Below are 21,191 nucleotides of genomic sequence, written 5' to 3'. Positions count from 1 at the left end.
CAAGGGTTAGAGTTGCGCTTGTATCCATTAAACTGAGCAATTTTAATTGAATTTTTAGGAGAAGAGGAGAAGACATGATTCAATGGTATGAGAATGAGAATCAACCTCTTCCCTGTGGAAATCCAGGAATATATTGGAACTCAATAATGTTTTGATTTCCTTACATGCACTTGCACAGTTCTGGCCAAATTGCTAACATAAATCGATTTCCACCTTAACAAGAAATGAAAAACAATTGTCATTGAGCTTACCTTAAGACAACCTAAAAAAGTTTCATCCTCAAGCTTGTAGTTGAGCTGATACCCATTTTAATGCTCTCCCTTCTTTCTAATGCAAAGTTATAGATCGCAAAATTAGAGGTCATATATAGAAATATGGGTAGTAATTTGTATAAAGGAAGCAATTTTGCCTTAGTTATGTTCGAGGGGCATAAAAAATTTTACCTCATATTTTAAATATAAGATTGTTAAATTAAATGTTTGAAATAGTAATCAGTAAATATTTCTTGGGAATATAAGTATTTTACATATGAATTGCGTCTTATATATAATATAAGAAATTTATCTCCTCAAATAGTTCAATCACACAAAGGACTTAAATTTTAAAAATAACAACTCTAAAATGAAAATATATGATGTTAAGCACATCAAAAATATTCACAAAGATTCTAAAATATGATCGCTAATTACTCCAAATACACTGCTACAAGTCACAAACAGTTGTTTGAAGGGCAACTGATAAACACTAGCCAGGGAAAAGTAAGAACTTACTATTACATAGCCACAAGAGAACCTAGAATTGATGTCCAAGAGGACTTGTTCATTAAAAGAACTTACTATTACATAGCCACAAGAGAACCTAGAATTGATGTCCAAGAGGACTTGTTCATTAAAAGGTATCGAGTTTAAATCCTGGTGGGACTTAGAAGATGGAAAAACTCAATTTCCTAATTATGTACGTAACTCAAGACTTAGTATGTTTTCAAGTGTAAAAAACAAAAGCAAAAATTTGAGTATTTGAGCTATAGCCATGTAGTTTGAAGTTCCCTTAGTTAGAAGTTATTCTGCCTTGAATGCCATTAAACGGGTATGTCAATTCACCTTGGTCCGGTCACCAATCTCCTTGGCGATTGCCGGTATACAACTCGAGGTTCTTGTGATACGACCCTTCTGCGGACCACCCTTGTCCCTAGGACTCGTAGACTTAGCCCTGACCCTTGAACTCTTCTTCAGGATTTCTCTCATTGCCTCAGCTTGGTACAGCACAGGGTGAGTCCGACCCAACCTGTTGAACCTCACACAAGCACTCATGTGCTCATTCAAGGCTTCTTCTCTTTTCCCTCCGTTCTTCTCCATCTCTTCATTGATAGCTTCGGCACAAAGCCCGCAAACCAATTTCCCCGCAAACTTGTCACGAACTTGACTAATGTACTCAGGAGTGCACTCCTCGGACATGCCACAGCACTCGCACTTGGCATCCTCGACTTCGGATATGGGCGGAAGCGTTGCGTCAATGGCTTCTTTGCTTAGCTCAAACGATATATCAGATATTGATCTTTGGAGACTCTCCATTGAAAGCCGGGGCTTGTTGACACCGTGGCTCTGAGAGTAAGAACTAACGATAGTCTTTTCCCTATTCGGTGCCATGGCAGTGGGTGTATAAAACAGAAATGGGAAAAACGAGTTTCTTGCTTTTCGGTGTATGTTTGGTTTCTTAGCTGAGCCCAACAAGTTTCGTATATGGAACAACTGGGAGGACCCCCATGCTTTGATTTATATAGATGTTGTATTTTCTCTAGGATCCTTAGGTAAAATGTATGTGGTCTGCAGAAACTATTTATGCCTGCAATCAATGAGAGAAAGAGACAGAGAAGACCTGAAAAAGCTAGATTTTTCACGATGATATTGGAATTACATATAGTACTATTTTAGATTTAAACACTAAAGAATCGTGTGGCTGGTGGTGGGCGGCTCCTAACTCTGTCTACAACTATACTGAGTAACTAGCAAGAGTGGTTTTGTTGAGGGGTCAGCTCAAGTGACAACTAGCTAGCTAGTTAGAGGAAGACAAGGCATCCTGATGCCTTGAGGAATTTGCTGCTGAGAGGGTTTTTCTTTCCCCTGAGGAAAAATTAAACATTATGGTTATTCACGAGATGGTCTACGCCAACCATACGAGTTCCAAGCGTACCTGATATCAGGAAAAAGTAATCGAAAGTAATGGAATATGATTTTGCTTTTATTATTATTTTAAAGATGGTGTAAGTTATGAACAACAGAGCCAATTAATCTAAAGAAGTCCAATATCACGAGAAAACACATCAAAGCATGTGAGCAGATAAAGTGGAAGGAGAGATGGCGCTGTCATAAGGGGAGGGGGGGGAGGTTTGCACTCACAGGGGTCCCGCAGGAAAAGCAAGAAAAGTAGTTTTTGGCTTCCTCTTCGATTGAAAAAGTTAAATAAAAAGGCTTTGATTGTGTGGTTTTGTTTTCCGGATCAGTTATTTTATACGGGATAAAAGAGGAAGGATTTTGAACTTTGTACGGTAAAGGCAACTGACGGTTTTAAGTTAAATGAATTCTGTTGGCCCTTTCAAGTATATAGAAGGATACTGTGCTGGGCAACAGTCCTTTTCCATTTCCGTTTTTCTCTTGTGATGAATTGCATGAGGCCCATTTAGCCAATTGCCTGTTTTGCTTTAATTGCTCTGTTTTAAGCCTACACAAGAAAGGCAACTTCTTGCTGGCTGGCTGGCTATTTATTGCATTGTTAAAGAGTGCAGAGCAGCCACTAAAGCATACAGCTGTTTTTCTTGGTTTAGGGAGCAGAATTTGATGATCCACTATATTGACAAGAAAGTAATACTGCATTGCAAGATTTCTTGCCAGTCTGACTTATGATTACCGGTGATAGGTGACCTTGCTAGAGTTCGAAACTCGCTTCTCTTTGAATGACTGGAAGGTGACAAGATTATCAGTTCATTCAAATCTTGCTTCAATTGTAACGTTAACTTTACTAGTGTTTCTCTCATTAGTCCTTCATCTGCAAGGCTGAGCTCGAAAAGTTGAGGTTACCAACGAGATTAACAACATTTGTTCATAGACAAAGAATTCTTCATTCTGCTTTAGAGCTCCTGGAGCAGGCAATGCAGACTTCTAGGCCTTGAAGAGGAATCACCTTTGACAGACATCGGGCAGAATTTAAGAATAATGAATAGTATGTTGTAAATTTCTGAGACGCCATGGAAGATCATCTGCGCCAGTTTAATATGGAAGGACTGAGCAATGGGGCATCCGTCCAAACCCATTGCATCTTTGAACTTTCAAGTCCCTCTGAATTTGTGACATGAACATGGCAGACTTTATTCCTTATGTGGCCTATCCTATAGTATTGGCATGTCTCTTTCTGACCCAAGGTAGTCCTTGGGAAAAATACTGAGCCCATTTGGTGCAAAAAGGTTTGGCCCACCTGAGTTAGGCTAGATTGCACAATATGAACAAAAAAGAGGAGTGAAAATATCATTTTTCTCTCTTCCGTTTGGCTTCTCCTATTTACTACCAAGCATTTCATTTCCATTTAGTAGGCACAGCCCTCACCATATCATTTTCTTTGTTTAGGACCACAGGTTGTATAAAATGCCAATGCAAGTTATCAAGCTGACATAATGAAGGCTATAATTTTCGTCTGTCTTGATTCAGACTTCTTGAATTCCATGATCAGTAGTTGAAACTTGCAGTCCTACAATGTTTCCTATGATAGAAAAGTATCTTTTTTGGTACCTAATCCAACTTTAAGTACACAAGAACCACAGCCTGTGGTCCATTTACCAGCTTTTTCAATTTCCATCTGCTATCAGGCAATACCACAGAAAAAGATGTCTTGACTGCTTGAATTTGTTAGAGAAAGAACAAACTCCCATTCAAACACATCTATCATATTCATAAAATCATCAATCACTTGCCTTATTTCATGGAGATTATTAGCTTTTTTCTTCTGGAGTTTGTGGTTTGATGATAATTTATAATAAAGTTCAATATAGCTCCGGTTTAGATATCTTTCTCCCCCTTCAATCGTTTGAATACACATGACTTCTTGCTTTATATGTCCACTGAACAAGCTACCAATCTTATCTCAGACTCACTATGAAATCATTCTTGCTGTTCTTTTTCTTGCTTTCTCCTCCTCCATTGTGATTAAAAAAATAAAAAAAAGGTATCCCCATCTGAAAATTAAATGCACTATCGCTTTCTTGAATAGTGACAAGAGTTCATATTTCTCCATGATGTGTGCAAGCATGCCAGCATGCGAAGAACCCAACCTGCTCTCCACTTCTGTTCTTTATTTTGTCAAAGGATCGTTCCCAACCTTTGAAATTTAATTCGATTTTTAATTGGCGCATGGATATATATGGATCTGGTCCATTAGAACACAAGCCGAAAAGATAAACAAGCAGAAGACAATTGGCTCGCCTGCTTTTGACACTCCCAAGGATGTCGCTATAAAGTTTGGCCACAGGGGAAAAGGATGTTCTTGTCACCATAACTGGATGTCAACTTTTCATTTTGGACCATCCATTTAAATTTGTACTAATTCCTTTTCCAAAAGAGAGAAGTGGAATTAACTTTAATAATTATGTCTAAAGGTTAAAAATATGATGCTTATTGGTGCCATATGGTGCATTCAAAATTGTTCCAACTTTCCTCATTCTTTTCTTCCTTTCTGCTCCCTGGATTAATGATCACCAATCAAACCTACTGCCCTTTTTAGCCCGTAGATTGCACTAGACTCTTCTACAAACAATGGCAGAGCCAAGATTTCATGCTTGGGCGTGAAGAATAGAAAATATTGTCTATAAAACAGTCATATTAAAAATTAAATATTTGATAAAAATATAAAAAAATTAGATAAAAAGTTTATATAAAAATTATAAAAATAAATTTAAAAAATTATTCAATAGAATCAATCTTAATAATTTATTTAAAAAATTAATTAGGATAATCATAAATAGTTTAATAATGATAATAATTTTAATTTTTAGATAAATTTAACTACAAAAAAAATTAACAAATATAATAACAAAAATCTTAATAGGAAGCAATTCTCTAAAAAATACTAAAAGCTATCAATAAACAATTTTATGGGGAAGCAATTTCTTAAAATTAATCATAAAAATTAAATACAATATCAATAAACAATTTAATGAAAAAATAATCCTGAGTAAAAACATTTATTTATTCACAAGAATTTAAATAAAAAAACACAAATAATTTATAAGAAAGCAATCCATCAATCTCTAAATAAATAAATAATAGTTACTTTTTTGTGTTTAATCAAATCCTTGCTTTGTTGCTTTTAACAAAAAATGACTATGACAATATATTTTAAATTAAAATGATTAAAAATAAAATAAGTAAATAAACCAAATTTGTCAATTATCGTGACATGAAGTAGAAAAAGTTGGCAACCAAAAAAATGTTAAAAAATAAATTTTTTTCTACAGTTTTTGGTAAAAAGAACAGAGAAGAAATGGTGATTGTGAAATTTTAGAAAAGTAAAGTTTAAGAATAATTCTATTGTAATAAATTTTATTTAAAGTTTATTAAAATTAGTTATTGATTGATTATTGTAAGGCATTTTATTAAATAAAAAATTATTTTAAAGATAAAATTTTAAAATTTTAAAAAATAAAATATATTAAATCATTTTTAAATTTTTATAAAATAAAGAGAAATTATAAAATTTTTTAAATTGTCGGGAGCCCCAGTAGCCCCCCTGCCCTCCTCCGCCTCAGCAAATATGAACAAATCAAAGAGAAATCCATTCTACTCTGAACAAATACGAAGAGCCATCATCCGACAAGCTAGCTAGCTGCCCACACGGATGGAAAATTCAAAAGACCATCCATCAGTCAGCTGACAGTCAGTGGAAGCCCATCTGACAGTTGGTTGCCAATGTTACTAGCTGCTTATCCCCTTTGGCAAAAGACCCCCAATAAACTGCAAAAGCATTAAAGTTGGAGTGCAATACTTCACCAACTTTCTCAGCCATGCACCCCCACTCTTAACGCATCTTGCTTGTCTTGAATAAAAGATGCAAAGAGCTGTCAAATATTTCTCAAGCTTAAATATCCCATCTCGTTATGCTATCATATATGTTGAACTATGTTAGTTATTACCTAAATCATAGGTATAATTATAATAGTACTAAGTTATATATACTGACACATTGAAGCGATAACATAACGTAGTTAAGAAGCAAAGGAAACATAGGCAAAGATGATTTTTCCTGTACTTGCATGCATCAGTTCTTCCACCACTTTCCTAGTAAATTAAATCCTTTGATTACCCTTTCATTTTCATTTAATGCACCTATCCATCAATCTTAATTTTATCTACATTGAATGCAAGATTTGTTTATTCTGTTATACGAGGAAAAAGCATAACCTATACCCTACACTTTATAGGCCATATTAGGACCCTAAACCATATGTCCTTATTCTCAATTATCTGGTATATATGTTTTGAAAAGACAAAAATCACCTTCATTCAAATCAAAAACTTTCCCTTATCTGAACAACTTAAAACTCTTAAATCATGTCAATATTATACCCAAAGAAAAAAATCACTTCTTAAATAGCAATTTAAAAAATAAAAAGATTTGGGGTAAGAGTCCAAAGGCTCCTCTCCATACGTGAAATCGCAGTGATGTTTACGTGCGTTGTGGTGACAGAATAGAACGTGACGATCCACAAATAAGTAGTCAGTTTCATATCCATGGTTAAGTCCGCTTGGTCGGCTGATTAATTAGCCATAAAAAGGAGAGAGAGAGGAGGGAACTGCAATATTATATTTTGTACAGAACTTCGGGTTTCAGAAATGACACGTGGACGAATCCCAGTGTCGATGATCGAGAGAATTTTAGAGGCTAGAAATAGCCGTCGTGGCTTTTGTGGTTCGATTCCATCGAAGCTTCCTTGATTCTCAGTTTCGAGCGAAGCCTCGGCCACCGAGCGGCGGATGTCAACCGGCTGGCTCCACTTTTTCCGCTGTTCAAACTTCAAACTATAAATTTAAATTACAGGGTGGTTACATTTTCGGTGGATCGACCCGCCGATTGTTACGACTGAAAATCAGGAATTAAAAAGGATACCTTACTCATCAATCTATAATTTATTTAAAAAATTCAATATTATTAATTTGGAAACACTAACATTAGGCAATTAACTAATGCAGTGCAATTTCATGAGAGTGAAACTTTAATAAATTATATACCACTTATATTTAGAATTGATCCACATTACCCTCAAATCTCAATAGTATTTAAAAAATAGTATTAAAGTGATACCAACTAATTAGCTGTGTGTTTAGTCTTTACTGACCATTAATAAATGTTCTATTATCAATACTATATTTTATTTAATTTATTCAATTTAAATATGTAATAATTTATATTATACTTGATTTTGTAAATATAATTTATCATATTAAAACATAATATAACATAAATGATATAATATAAAAGAAGTCTCCAAACTATTTAAAAAAATTTTAAAAAATTCTTATAGGTTTGTTGTATTTACTCAAACGGTTGTATTTTTATTTTAAATTAAATAATATTTAATATTCTTATTTTGAATCAAATAAGTTATTGAGAATTAAAATATCATTTATTATTCTATGTAACAGAATATGCTCATATATTATAATTGATAATGATATGACATGATGACATATAATAATTAAAAATAATGTAACATGTTAATTTAATATAATAATATGATCATGTAATATTTTTTAACATCTACATCAACTCTAATAAATTATTAATTATAAAAATTTATTTGACTCAAAATAAAAATATAAAAACTTAATTATACTAATAAAAGAATATAAATATATTTAATTTTTTTAAAATAATTTAAAAACTTATTTAAATATTATGTCAACATAAATTGTATAACCATATATTAGATTCAAAACATCAATAATCAATATACTTTGTATAGACATAAATTAATGTTTTTAGGATTTCATCAATATTTTTAATATGTGTTTCTATGAGTTCTTTTCTTCAAAACTTCCACTATTTAATATTTGTTCTCACATACAAATACATATGTCACAAATTAATAAAATTTATAAATCTAACAAGAAAAGATAAACGAGATATTGATATATACAAAAAAATATTATAATTTTTTTAAAGTCTTATTCAATTACAAATTAAAAGAGATCATAGTATAATTTTTTTAATTTTATATTCTATTATCAGGTTAGTATTTTTCACTGTATAATCCCCCTGCAAAAAAAAAAAAAGAAATTTATTAAGCGGAGGTTGCTAACCAGTTTCTCCTCTAAATTTTCGCGCAAACGACAAACCGTCAAAACTCGGTCGGTCGGGAGCCGAGCTGTCAGGCTGGCAAGCCAAGAGTATCTTTCACGAGCTGTTGCGTGAGCCTCGCAGTACTCTCTCCCCTCGCTTCCCTCCTTCATTTTTTAATTAATTAAAGGAGATTTGTGCCGAAGAATCCGGTTCTCCTACACCCGTAATCAACAACTAGCGTTACGTCTTCACTGCATCATCGTCGTTTATCTTGCTTACGAATCCGAAATCATATCCTGGACTCAATCCAAAAAATCCACGTCAGCGACCGCAGTTAATTTCGTTTCCATTTTTTTAGTTTACGTGTACGAAGTCTCCCGCGCGCTCTATAAATACCCCAATTGGACTACCCTGAATTCTCTCCCTTTTTGTCTATAATCGTTAGTTTTCTTCCTTTAGCTCCATTTTATTGTATCTATAGATTTTTATTTTTTTTTCATTTTCATTTTTTCTAAATTTTAGTTTGATTTTTTTGCCATCTCTGCCATGTCAACGGCGGGGGAGATGGAGCAATTGACATCGGGAGCGAGCAATCGGATAATCCCGATCCTAAGAACCCTAAGAATTCTTCTCATATTCATTCAATCAGCAATCTTGTACCTCCTCCTCCTCCTCTTCCCTCGGCGCCGCCACTCTCAGACAGCGGTCTTGGGGGTTGAGGCTACTGCTGCTGCGCCGCAATCGCCTGCTAAAACCGCGAGGCGGAGGTTGGTATGGAGGCGAGAAGAGGAGGACACTTTGAGAAGGAGAGCCTTGGCGGAGGGTTTGGACATGGGGTTTGAAACCGGGGACGGAGAGATTCGGTGCCGCTGGAGCACGTCTCTGTTCTTTGGGGTTCGAAGAAATGCCTTGTTTTGCCGGTCCTGGTTTCCGGCTACTGGTGAATTGAAGTAAGACTTTGCTTTTCTTGATCGACTATATTTTTCTTAGAGAATTGAGGGAAAGAAATGAAATGAAAATGGATACTATCAAATTTAAGATAAAGTGCTTATTTGTCGTTTTGATTTTCTCTGTTCATAGATGAATTAAAGTTTGTAATCTTTGAAATGCTTATGACTCGAGAGGAACTATAACCGTTGTTCAGATGAACTTAATTTTTAGTTTCCAATTTTGAGAACTATAAACTGAGATGATCTAACTTTTTGTATTTTACTATAATTTGAGGGAATGATGCTTTGCTTTCTTCAGCAATTGAAGCCTTCTGGGTTGATGTGGAAATAGTGCTTAAGTGTTATCTTGTGTCTATAGTATCATTCAATCTGTAGCATGTACTTTTTGTTCTTTTCTTTTCTTGTAGTTGACTTTATTCTGTTGCTCTTTTGCTCTCCTCTGTCATCTCATAAGTGCTTTTTGTCTGTGATTTTAGGGGCATTTTGATCATTATACATGGCCTGAACGAGCACAGGTAACATTAGTTTGTTAATTGAACATTGAACGGTACCTTAGTTTTTCCCCCCACTGGAAAAGAATCTCATTTTTCGTACTCTGTTTTCACTGGTGTTCATTTACAGTGGAAGATATGCTCAATTTGCAAAGCAATTAACCTCTTGCAACTTTGGTGTATATGCGATGGACTGGATTGGTACATAATTTGATACTAGTGTTTCTGCATTTCCTTTGGCAAAGGTGTGTTCAAAGTTATGACTTTTAAGTTATAGTAACGAGATTTACTATCTTGCTATAGGTCATGGTGGCAGTGATGGATTGCATGGATATGTTCCCTCGCTTGATCATGTTGTTGCAGATACTGTAAGTTCTACTTGAGTTCTCTGTGTCTTCCTAATGTCGACTTGAGATTAATTCATACTGATTACTTTGTCCTTTAATATTTAAATGGTGTTTCCCGAAATAATAGAACATTGAAATCATAAATAATTCAAAGCTTACTGACTATTATATCTACCAGTTGGTGAAAAAAACTAAAACTTTAACGTGGCTGTCTTTGGCTTTATTCAAAATATGCCCACAAGGTGGTACTAAGCTTTGTATCTTCTCTTTCTTCAGGGGGCTTTCTTGGAAAAGATCAAATCAGAGAACCCTGGTGTACCTTGCTTCCTTTTTGGTCACTCGACCGGTGGAGCTGTGGTTTTAAAGGTATAGCATCTAACATTAGTTAAAGTTTTCAGTAGAGTTAAGCCAGTAGAACTTTTCAATAAAGAAGTTGCAACTTTGCAGGCAGCTTCATATCCTCATATTGAAGAAATGCTGGAGGGAATTGTGCTGACATCTCCAGCTTTGCGTGTTAAGCCAGCACATCCAATTGTTGGGGTGAGTTGCTGCTACCTGGTTTGTATTGTAGTAAATCATGCTGTAGTTGAATCTGAGTTTTATTCCTTTAAGTAAATGTTTAAAGTTAAAAGTGTGTTAAAACCAACCAATCACACACGCCAATGGTTTAATAATAACCTGGTACAACATCTGTAATAGCCACTTTCCTCTATGGAAAAACCAGGCTCTGCTTTTTTAAAATATCAAAGGTCTGTAAAAAATTCTGTTAAGCAAATGATGCCTGCAAATAAATTTGAGGTGTTAATCCCTTTTGAATGTAGCTGCTTTTGTTTTAGCCTGAATATTGCTTTCATGATTATGTCCTCTATAATGACATCTGACTATTGTGGTTGAGATTGTTGGGGGGATAGATTTCCGCCAATTGAGATGTGTGAATTGCTTTGGTTTTGTGTCAACTCTTTTGCTATTGAGTAATGCGAGCATGTAGTTATAATATTCTAACATATTGTAAATAATAATATTCTTTAAATTGTTGGGGGGATAGATTAAAACAGGATATGACAAATTCTACTGTTTTCACCCATGTTAAATTTTGTGTATGTTGTCTTTGTGCAGGCTATTGCACCTCTTTTTTCTCTGGTTGCTCCCAAGTTCCAGTTTAAAGGTGCTAACAAGAGGGGCATCCCAGTTTCAAGGGACCCCGCAGCACTGTTGGCCAAGTATTCTGATCCCTTGGTATATACTGGTCCCATAAGGGTCCGAACAGGGCATGAGATATTGCGCATTTCATCTTACTTGATGCAAAACTTTAAGACTGTGACCATCCCATTCCTTGTTCTCCACGGAACTGCAGACAAAGTGACTGATCCACTCGCCTCCCAGGATTTGTACAATGAGGCAGCTTCTAAGTTCAAGAACATAAAGCTCTATGAGGGCTTCTTGCACGACCTTCTCTTTGAGCCGGAGCGTGAAGAGATAGGGCAGGATATAATTGACTGGATGGAGAAGAGATTAGGTGCCGGAGCTGAAAAGATTGGTTGTCTCTGGTAAATGATCTAGCAGGATAGATTTAAGTGTTGTCTTTTACACAAAGTTAGACAAAAGAATGTAGATGTTTTTAGAAAGTTCAGTTCAACCACCTGCGTTTGGGGCTCTGGTACCCGGTTTGTAATCATATTGTAATTATATAACTGTTATTTGTAGTGGTTTGTTTGGAAAATATCTTCATTTTATATGGTCTTTGAGATTCATAGTAATAGTACATATATGTCATTCCGTGGATATAAAGGGGGGTAAGTTTTCAAGTTTCATGCATTATTTTGTTGGTAACTCGTAAGCAAACCCTTCCACTCTTACAGGCTTGCCACTGGGTGTGGTCCAAAGAGTGGATCACTTCGTTGGTAACTCGTAAACAGTAAGGACGAAATAACCATGTGAGCTGTACTTACTCTTACGTTCTACAGCTGACAGAATCAATTATACATTTCATGTGAGCCAGCTCTATTATCTTCTTTTTTTTTGTTCATAATTGTCAGAAAGTGATGCATCCAAATTGCATTGTATTTGTACATATGACCAAATATCTCTAGTTTCTCTCACAATATTGTCTTGACTCTTGAGAAAGATGGAAGATCAATGGGATAATATCTTAATACACCTTTGAGGTAAGACGGATTTCTTCTATATCACTCTCACTGCTTTTGTAATTACTAGCATATGACAAGAATCTGCTTTGTCCGTAAAAAAAGTTGTTAGCTTGTAGATCAAAATAGAAATTTTTAGAGTACCCAAAAGACTTTCACGCTTAAAACAAACAACTTTCTTTTCTTTTTGTTCTTTTCCATATATAACGAAGATCAGAAGACATGAAAGATTTAAGCTTAAACTTATTATAACACCACCAAACATATTAGTGCAATGTAAGAAGTCGAACCGAGGAATGAGTTGCTTAGATGACAATGAAAGAGTGCGAACCAGGAGGGACCTCGAACCCTGACAATTCCAGTTAGCTATCCCATCTTATTTGCTGACAATCATAGATGCTGTAACATATTTTAATATAAACCATATACACAAACATTTGACTCAGCATCTCCAATACAAAAGTTTCTGGTCAGTTGTCAGAATCGCATTGACTTTGGGTTAGTCGAAGAGCATTAAATCCATCAATTTTGCCACACATAAAATGGAAAATATCATTCCGAGCTTGACTGCAATAAAGCACCAGAGATTATTTAAAGATCCCAAACTTCCATCGAGTAGCATACATGCAGCGAGGTAACAGTTTAATACTATTCAACGGGAAATCTTACCTTCAAGATTTGAGCCTTGATAGCATCCTCCAATTTGTTTGCCATGAATTGCAGACAATTATCAAGATAAGAACCTAAATCTTCCAATCTCCACCCTTCAATCGGATCAGCTATAAACGACCACTCGATCTTGCACCCTACAGGTTCACCATCACCCTCCATCGGCAAGACTTTAACAGTGGCTACGTAGTTCTTGAACCCAAAACTATCTTCAAGGACCTCGTAGCTTAGGCAGCGGTTGGTCGGATCAATGGTTAAAAGCCTCTCTTTGGCCCATCCAAGCTTGCCTGCACAATAACGGACCAGCCCAGGCTGCCCTGGAGTTCCCTCTACTCGGTAACATGTATCCATGTCGGGAAAGAACTTGTCTAAGTTGCAGAATTCCTCCAGGAAAGGCCATATCTGCTCTGCTGTTGTGCCTTTGAGCTCCGCCGTGGCCATTCCTTCCCATTTTGGTTGTGTTTCTTCGGCCATTTGTGATTGTGAGAGAGATGGAAGTAAGAAATGGAGAGTAATGGGGAGAATGTGGAATGATTGAGTGGGGGAAGTCGTATATATTCAGGGTGAGTAGCTTTCATAGAACATTACCATGCCAGATTACCAAAACAGCCTCGTCATTTCAATTTAGTTATTAAAACAATTTCAAAAATATTTTCCATTTAATGCAGTAATTAATTTTATCAAATTTAAGGGAAAATGATAATATTAAATACTAGATTCTTTTTCTAAGTATAATCTTAATCAATGATAATAGCTACCAATTAACATTTCTTATTAAAATACGTGTTTGGATACTTTTGGTTAAGAATTTATTTTCATACAATAAAATAATTACTGCATTAAATGTATATTGTATGGGGGAAAGCCTATAAGTAGTAATTAAGGAGTAGTTGACTTTGTAAATGAATATTAGTTAATTAAGGAGAATATTGACAAGTTCGAGGAACGAGCATCAGTACCATTCCCACTAGCAATTAAAAGCTAGAGGGCCAGCGACTGAGAAGAAAGAAAAGTTATGGAGCCAGTGTCCTTCAAGAATTTAACAAAACTGTATGGGGGTGATATAGAGAGGATAAAGAGCCGTAAATTATGGGCTAGAATCAAGGGTGTCAAATCATATATTAAAATTATTTTTTGATTAATTTAGTAATAAATTTTTAATTCTGTAATAATCGAATAAATTGTTTTTTTAATAGATTAAAAACGAGATAAAATCCCTATTTTCCAATTTAGAAAAGACAACAGGGTAAAACATTCGATTATGAAGTCACAGACTGCTCAATTTACAGCTCCAGGGCGGACATGTGAGGTTGGTTTATATTATTATTATTATTATTATTATCATTCTTTAAACTAATATTCCACGGTTTAAACAACATTGGAAGTTTGGAACAACCGGTATACAAGGAAATTGGGGCACATGGAAACCAGACAAGATCTTGTTGGTCAACATTAATCCAGGAAGAAAGGAGAAACTGAGTGGACACAGTCCATATTATCAAAGACTCATGATACTATGAGCAGCTTAATTTAACTAGTTATATCTCTAAGCTTGACAGATTGCATCCTCCATTCTCTTAGCCTGGCCTTGGAGGCCCACCTGAAATATTTTCTTCATGTCCTCCAATTCCCACCCTTCCACAGGATCAACAGTGAAGGACCACTTGATCACGCACCCATTTTGATGATCATCACCATCAGCCCCAGGAACAATCTTGACAGTTGCAACATATGAACTGAACCCAATGTTGCTGTCCACTATCTCATAGCTTAAGCTATGCCCTATATGATCAACGGCTATTAGTCTCTCCTTGGCCCAATTTTCAGAGCCTCTGTCGACGCCACTACCCTCGGAAGAGATTGAGAAACCTGAGCAGAACCTGATGCAACCAGGCTCACCGTTGGTGCCGTGGATGCCATGACATGTGGTTAGACCGGGATACCATTTGTGAAGGTTGAAGAAGTCTGTGTAAAGAGGCCAAATTTGGTCTGGAGAAGCACTCGTTATCCTTGCAGAAACCTTGGCCTCCCATTTAGGCTGGGAATTCTTTTGCTCTTCCATTGTAATAAGAGTGAGAAAGATTGGTAAAAAAGCTCTCTAGGAAAGAAACTTTTTATAGAGTATAGAGGCATCATTTCTAACGTGGCATCAACATACTTGGACGTATGCCTGGCGTGAATCTCGTGGATTTTGATTATTTTATGAGAAAGGTCATCTACGTGAAAGTTAAATGAACATTATCTTTATTTGTCCAAGTGTATTACGGGCCCCAGAAAACGTTATTATTATTTTTATTTTGAAAAGCGGAATTCATTAATGAATGAATTACTTCACCTCAAGGAACCAAAGAGATTTTAGACTTCTATACCAGGCCAGTGAAGGGCATGCAAGCCTAAAATTCCTAGGACAAACAAAAGCCAAACCAAAAACATCAGCAGACACTAAGCATCAAGGCCTCTATGCAAAGCAACTAACACCCCTGCACCGAGCCTCCACTCAACCCAGCACAAACCAAAAAATGTTACTATTAATACCCGTAACATTCATCCAGTCCGGGAACATTTTTTCCCATGGATAAATCTCAATGCATAAGAATCCATCCTAACGAAAAATATCATTGGTTTAGATTGCATAGCGGAAGATAACTTGTTTTCCTTTTTCAAGCGAAGTGATCTGGGATCACATTTTATCTTAGTATGCTTTATGATTTACGCATTAAGTACAACGTTTTTTAGTTCATGGAGATTTGTTATCAATTCAATTCTTTCACTTCATGTCTGACCGACTGGAGCCTCTGAACTTCTTCTTGCTTGTCATATTAAAGGTTTTGAACAAAATATCAAATCATTTCTTGTTGTATTTTACAGGGAGTTTTTTCTGGTTGTCTTGTCACTCGTAAACTAACAGGACTTTTACTGCTTGTGTTTTTTCTGATAAGCAAGGATGTAGTATATTCATTTCAGCAGAGCTATAAGGTGCTGGTGCAAGTCTCTAGCTTAGACTTTTGGCAGAAGACTTGTTCCAGCAGATTACGGCCTGCAAGCATCTCTAATACAGGCTCCAAAACACCATCTTCCCGAATGAGTACACGACGGCTAAACCCCATTAGACAGTCCCTCTCACTGTTCTAAGGTTTGTAAGCACTATCACACAAAGCGCCAGTATAGCTTCCTAAACTGCTTGTATATAGAACATGAAGAATTCTTGAAAGTAACAAGCAGGAGCTACATCGAGAAATACTCAGAAAATCTTTCCTATGGTTCATTATAACTACTAATACCACTCTCTTCTGGTATATATACATATTTTATAGAACTTGATCGTATACAAGTAGCCTCTCAGGGTAATTTGAATCCAGCATGTATTTCTGTCGGAGTTTGAGTTAATAACTCATTATTAATTGGTTGCATAAAGGTTATGATTTCCCTACCAAAACCTTATAGTGCCTCCTTCCTTCTTTCAGGTTTTTGCTTGACCGGGGGAAGGTCCTCGATGCAGCCCAATCTCCAGTCTTCCAGTTTAGACATCAACACCTAGAGGTAAACAAAGCACACTGGTAAGCTGGTATCGACGTTTTAATTTAAAGTTAATGGGAATGAAAGGAAAAGTTCAATTGAAAATTAACCGCATGCATATCTCAATGAAATTTCATTTTCATTTTTGCCTACTTTTTCCAACCCAACAGCTGGTTCTTCCACTTCCCACACTAAAATCGCTTAAATTAACATAAGATTTTGGCTTCTGTAATCATTAGGAAACCCAATAGTTAATAAACTAAATAAAAGCTAAAGAATTCTTTGAAATATATCAATTTTTAATTGCAAAATTATTGTATAATGTAGGGATAAAGTAAGGCTTATACCTAACTTAACATAATACATAAGGGATCGCCATATCTTTGCCCTTTTACACTTTCCACTATATACATTAGTTAGTCTATGCATTTAGCTTTAATCTTTCTTTCCTTTGAACTTATCCTTAGGGCACACCAAAATCTCAACCAACTTGTAAAATGAACAGTTGATTTTTTTTTCTTTTTTATCAATCAATGTTAAAATTTTATTAATATTACTGAAACTACAGTGAGTGTCGGCCTTGAAGCCTATTAGTTCAAGCAAGTGCAAGCATCAGTTATCTACAACCTGTTGTACAAAAATATGAACAAAATAGAGACAGCAGACTACATGTGCAGACTGCAGCCCTGACTGTGATATAAATACAGAAATCTGCATTAGCTGTGTAAAAACGAACACTTGATGTATATGATAACAACAGTGATTTGGGATTTACTGATTTGTTTTCACCTTTTGTATCAAAACTTTAAGATTAGTTACTACAACAATGGAAAAATCAGTGTAAAATAATTTGGTTACACTTACAATCAAGATTTTCATCATTTCCTTCTCATTGGCAATTATGACAATGATGTGATAGTAAAACTACTATACCCAAGTGGTCAGTTCAATTAAATTAAATCAATACCCTTTTACAAGTGGAGGAATTAAACTAAACCCATTTTTCAATAGGTAATGCTAAGCTCTTAAGGTTGAAGACAAAGATACATGATTAGCAGAAGAGAGAAAGAGCAAAAGCAAACTAAAGTAATCAAAGCAGACAGCACAAAACGAAATAAAACAGTGATCAACTTTGGACTTTCCGTTCCTTTAAATATACCTGATATCCGAACTCTTTCCTAAGAGCAAAGCAAAAACACCAAAAATCTCCCACTCTAAGACATGGAACCAAGCCCACCCTTCATTGCCAAGAAGCTTTGCAACTTGGCTCGTCTAAGTTTCTTCATGATACGAAAAGGTTTCTCAAAGAGTAAGCTCGTGCTTGACGATCTCCACTTCTTAATGAAACGTGGGAAGATCATGGGAAAAGCCTTGAACGAAGTCGTGGTAGCCAATCATGCTTCGCTGAGTTGCAGGTCACGTGACGTGCACCTGTCCTTCGTATCCCCTATGGAGTACGAGTTCAGCTGCAGCACCAGCCCCTCGTATCAGCCTTACGTCCCCTTCCATGCCAGAAAGCGCAAATCCCGTTACCCGTACACGCGCTCTCGCACGCGGGACGGTATGATTTTTGGAGCAATGGGCTGTAGAGATGCGGGAGATTATGAGTCGCCGCTAGTGGTACCAAAAGGAAGGAGAGTGGAGATTAGGGAGACGCCATTCGTGTTAAAGGATGACGATGAAGACCACCGCGTGGATGAAGCTGCTGAGGAGTTTATTCAGAGCTTTTACAAGCAGCTGAGGTTGCAGAAATGGTTGGCTGTCCTGGAAGCAGCTGATCAATATGGCTAAAGCTTCATTCCTAGGTTTTTTTCTATTGACTTTGATATTTAAGGGAAAAGCAACAGATGTTTAACATTTCTGCAGCTTCCATCACTGCGTGTTGAGGTCACTTGATCTTGTCCTAGAGCCAGTGGAACTGTTACAAGTTCGAAAAGAGAGGAGATTCTTGCGAGAATCTCGTTATCCTGCTTTCGAGCTCTTCTCTTCCATGCCTGGCTTTTTATTTTCTTTTTTCTTTTTCGTCCCCGGATTTGATTCTTGGCTCTTAGGGGTCAAGACAAAGACCTGCTTTTCTGTGTATTGTGTATAGAAAAAATATTAAGCAATGAACATACTTTCGATTTTATTTTTTGGTAGTGGAAATGAATTGTTTATATATATATATATATATATAGTACTTCAGTCTTCCTCTTGCTTTCTTCGGGAAGGGAATTTGTAATTCACCAGCAAGGGGACGATATGAAATAAAGCACTGATCTGAAAACCGTTCCTCTCGAGCGGAACCTCTAACTGAAGCTGTTATTTTTTTATAGAAGTCTATACCTTATGACTACTGCAATTGGAGAGGGTGGTGAAGGCACTGTACTTGCTTAGCAAAGAAGAGAGCGTAGCCGTCCGCTTTCAGACTTCGACGCTGTAGACTAACTCCAGCGGTAGCAGCAATGAGGTCCCCTCATTTTTTGCTTAACCTAATTAATCAGACCCCGGGGAGAATGTTGATGGAGACGTCTTTTGGCTTTCTCTTGTTCATCAACTCCAACCTCATTCCTCTGCAATTGATGTTACGGATCAGCCTCCTTTTCTTTCTTTATTGAGTTTTCCTCATACGCTAAGGGCACTTTCTCACTTAGAATGAAGATCAACAATAACAATGGGCGAAAGGCTTTACAGAAGACCACAGAACGAGCGAGAGAGAGAGAGCCTTCGATCGCTTACGTGCAAACGGCCATTCCTGGCTCGGCACCGATAACGCAAGGAGTACTCGGTAGTTGGGCACTGGATCCCTTCGGACTTGGCTTTGAGGAAGTCTTCCTCGAGAGCCCGGCGCAGAATCATAGACGAGCCAGGGCCCAGGGGCAGTTCTTTCTCGCCACTTACTTAAATGGCAGCTCATGCATTAGCCTATGTTAAATCTTGCCAGTCCAGGAGTTAATGCAACAGCAAAGGCCTTCTTCTTACAACAGACGGTTCGATCAAAGAGTAAACTGCAATCTATGGCAGTTTCTTAAAGTCTGTAGCTCCTCAACGAAGGTAGGTTGACCAAGCCTAAGCTACTAGGGAAGTGTTTTGAATCGATATCTGCTATCAGGGGTGATGATGGATCCTACACAGGTTTACATCCGATCCAACCTATTAGGGGCTATGAGGAATCAATATCAATCAAATATTAAACTTTAATTTTCATCTAATCATTTTTAATGAAAAATTCGTACAAACATGATCTAAAGAATCTTACAATCAACTATATACTCTTTTATTTCTTATGACTTCAATTAAGCTAAAACAAGTTTACAAAGAATATAGGTTGGACCTTAGACCTGTTTTACAAGTGGTCACCCGGAGTGCTGTGGCAGCATCCCAGGTCTGGCTTGAGTCTTGATTCAAAAATCCGAGCTGAGATCAGGAGACCCAAAGCTGTCCTTTGGTGGGTTTCCAGTGTCTAGTGTTTTAAGTGGGTCAGGGTTTGGGCTTCAAGAAAAAACCCTAATGGGCCAAACTCCGGTACAAGAGTTGGGTGAAGCCGTGAAGTAACCATTTTCAAGAATCCAAAAGAAAAAAGGCATGACCGCCACTGTTTCGGCTGAAACATGGCCTGCGGGGAGCCTGGGGAAGGGGCTTTGCTAGCTTGGAATAAAGGTTGAAGAAGTTGGGGATAAACATATCGTAGAGGTGCAACATGCTCTTTGATGTTATTAAGTTACAACGTAGCTGAGATTCGATTCTGAGTTGATTCAGAATCTCTAAAGCCCCCTTCCCTCCCCAGTGGAATATTCAGCTATTGATCAAGACTTCTTCCTTTAGTTTCATAAATCAAGGGCAGCTTATCACTTACATCAAATGGATAGATTTATGAAGGGAGAAAAAGATAGTAATATCTGGGCTGTAGCCTGCTTTTTGTACCTTTGAAAGTAACATCAAATTTGCAGACAATTCGAGAGGGTTTTTATCGGCCAGAATTTGAGAAATCCTTCCAGGTTCATGGATTTTCTCTGGCAAACATCTGGTCTCATGCACCATTGCTAGTTCGCTATGGTTTGTCGCAATGCCTGAAGTACCATATACCTCCAACAAAAAGTTCACGGCTTTCCTACATATTTTTACAAATTAATAATCAAATTTAATGATCTTCTTTTAGCTTTTGAATAAGATCATTGTTCAACAATGCATTCCACATTGTCCATCTACCAGAAAAATATTCCCTATCGTCCTCCCATTTAAAGTTACCAAGTATTTGACTCAGAATAAACATCTGTGGCGCAACTCACAAGAAAATCTCTCAATGTCGCTTGACGTGTCGGCCCATTACACGACCATGCAAACAAGCCGCTTGACGTGTCGGCCCATTATATGACCATGCAAGTGAGGATTCAGATTACACAACTATTATAAATATTTAAAATAATTTTTAATTAGATCAATTTGAAATGTAAGTATCAATAAATTTAAATTTTTAAAATTAAATTTTTTTAATTTTTGATTGAAATAGGTATTTTAGATAAAAAAAATTTATGTTTTGATTTATAAAAACATATTAGAAATACTTTAATCAATACTAAATTATAAAAAAATAAAAAAAATGAAATTTTAATTTATAAATAACAATAATATTTTAACTGTTAAAGTGCAACAGAAATGTCAAAACCTCTACCTAAATTACCCCTATACATATAGGTCCAAACCTCCACACAACTCCAAGCAGGTCTTTGGCAACAAGCTCTTGTGAGGGCCTCGTCTGTTTGTAATCCTGAA

General features: G+C 36.4%; 5 protein-coding genes across 5 annotated transcripts; 2 read left to right on the top strand and 3 right to left on the bottom strand.

The window, feature by feature from the left end:
• Positions 1-731: 731 nt before the first annotated feature.
• On the bottom strand, positions 732-1,788 carry LOC110411514 (uncharacterized). The gene is made up of 2 exons (XM_021421705.1): positions 859-1,788; positions 732-792 (listed from the first exon to the last, which is right to left on the bottom strand). The coding sequence occupies exon 1, from the start codon at positions 1,644-1,646 to the stop codon at positions 1,092-1,094; it is 555 nt and encodes a 184-aa protein (XP_021277380.1). The 5' UTR covers positions 1,647-1,788; the 3' UTR covers positions 732-792; positions 859-1,091.
• A 6,817-nt stretch (positions 1,789-8,605) lies between these two features.
• On the top strand, positions 8,606-11,843 carry LOC110411001 (alpha/beta-Hydrolases superfamily protein). Its single transcript, XM_021420982.1, has 7 exons — positions 8,606-9,272; positions 9,749-9,787; positions 9,894-9,964; positions 10,067-10,131; positions 10,387-10,476; positions 10,558-10,650; positions 11,227-11,843. The coding sequence occupies exons 1-7, from the start codon at positions 8,869-8,871 to the stop codon at positions 11,659-11,661; spliced, it is 1,197 nt and encodes a 398-aa protein (XP_021276657.1). The 5' UTR covers positions 8,606-8,868; the 3' UTR covers positions 11,662-11,843.
• Positions 11,844-12,063: 220 nt separating this feature from the next.
• LOC110411002 (Polyketide cyclase/dehydrase and lipid transport superfamily protein) lies at positions 12,064-13,454 on the bottom strand. Its single transcript, XM_021420983.2, has 2 exons — positions 12,924-13,454; positions 12,064-12,821 (listed from the first exon to the last, which is right to left on the bottom strand). Exons 1-2 carry the CDS (start codon positions 13,395-13,397, stop codon positions 12,807-12,809), a joined length of 489 nt encoding a protein of 162 aa, XP_021276658.1. The 5' UTR covers positions 13,398-13,454; the 3' UTR covers positions 12,064-12,806.
• Positions 13,455-14,469: 1,015 nt separating this feature from the next.
• On the bottom strand, positions 14,470-14,988 carry LOC110410756 (Polyketide cyclase/dehydrase and lipid transport superfamily protein). Its single transcript, XM_021420622.2, has one exon. The coding sequence runs from the start codon at positions 14,983-14,985 to the stop codon at positions 14,470-14,472; it is 516 nt and encodes a 171-aa protein (XP_021276297.1). The 5' UTR covers positions 14,986-14,988.
• A 2,672-nt stretch (positions 14,989-17,660) lies between these two features.
• LOC110410755 (Avr9/Cf-9 rapidly elicited protein) lies at positions 17,661-18,230 on the top strand. Its single transcript, XM_021420621.1, has one exon. The coding sequence runs from the start codon at positions 17,661-17,663 to the stop codon at positions 18,228-18,230; it is 570 nt and encodes a 189-aa protein (XP_021276296.1).
• Positions 18,231-21,191: the final 2,961 nt, after the last annotated feature.

The sequence above is a fragment of the Theobroma umbraticum genome, unplaced genomic scaffold, assembly GCF_002168275.2.
Source record: "Theobroma umbraticum cultivar Fairchild unplaced genomic scaffold, ASM216827v3 scaffold_56.0, whole genome shotgun sequence".
Classification (NCBI taxonomy): Eukaryota; Viridiplantae; Streptophyta; class Magnoliopsida; order Malvales; family Malvaceae; genus Theobroma; species Theobroma umbraticum.
Note: the sequence above shows the minus strand (reverse complement) of the source record. Positions and strands in the feature narration are given on the sequence as shown.

Excerpts from the sequence above, each read along its gene's own strand:
- LOC110411514 (XM_021421705.1), bottom strand. The coding sequence starts at position 1,646 with ATGGCACCGAATAGGGAAAAGACTATCGTTAGTTCTTACTCTCAGAGC.
- LOC110410756 (XM_021420622.2), bottom strand. The coding sequence starts at position 14,985 with ATGGAAGAGCAAAAGAATTCCCAGCCTAAATGGGAGGCCAAGGTTTCT.
- LOC110411001 (XM_021420982.1), top strand. The coding sequence starts at position 8,869 with ATGTCAACGGCGGGGGAGATGGAGCAATTGACATCGGGAGCGAGCAAT. Across the intron at positions 10,132-10,386 it reads ATCATGTTGTTGCAGATACT|GGGGCTTTCTTGGAAAAGAT; the intron begins GTAAGTTCTACT and ends CTCTTTCTTCAG. Across the intron at positions 10,477-10,557 it reads GTGGAGCTGTGGTTTTAAAG|GCAGCTTCATATCCTCATAT; the intron begins GTATAGCATCTA and ends GCAACTTTGCAG.
- LOC110411002 (XM_021420983.2), bottom strand. The coding sequence starts at position 13,397 with ATGGCCGAAGAAACACAACCAAAATGGGAAGGAATGGCCACGGCGGAG.
- LOC110410755 (XM_021420621.1), top strand. The coding sequence starts at position 17,661 with ATGGAACCAAGCCCACCCTTCATTGCCAAGAAGCTTTGCAACTTGGCT.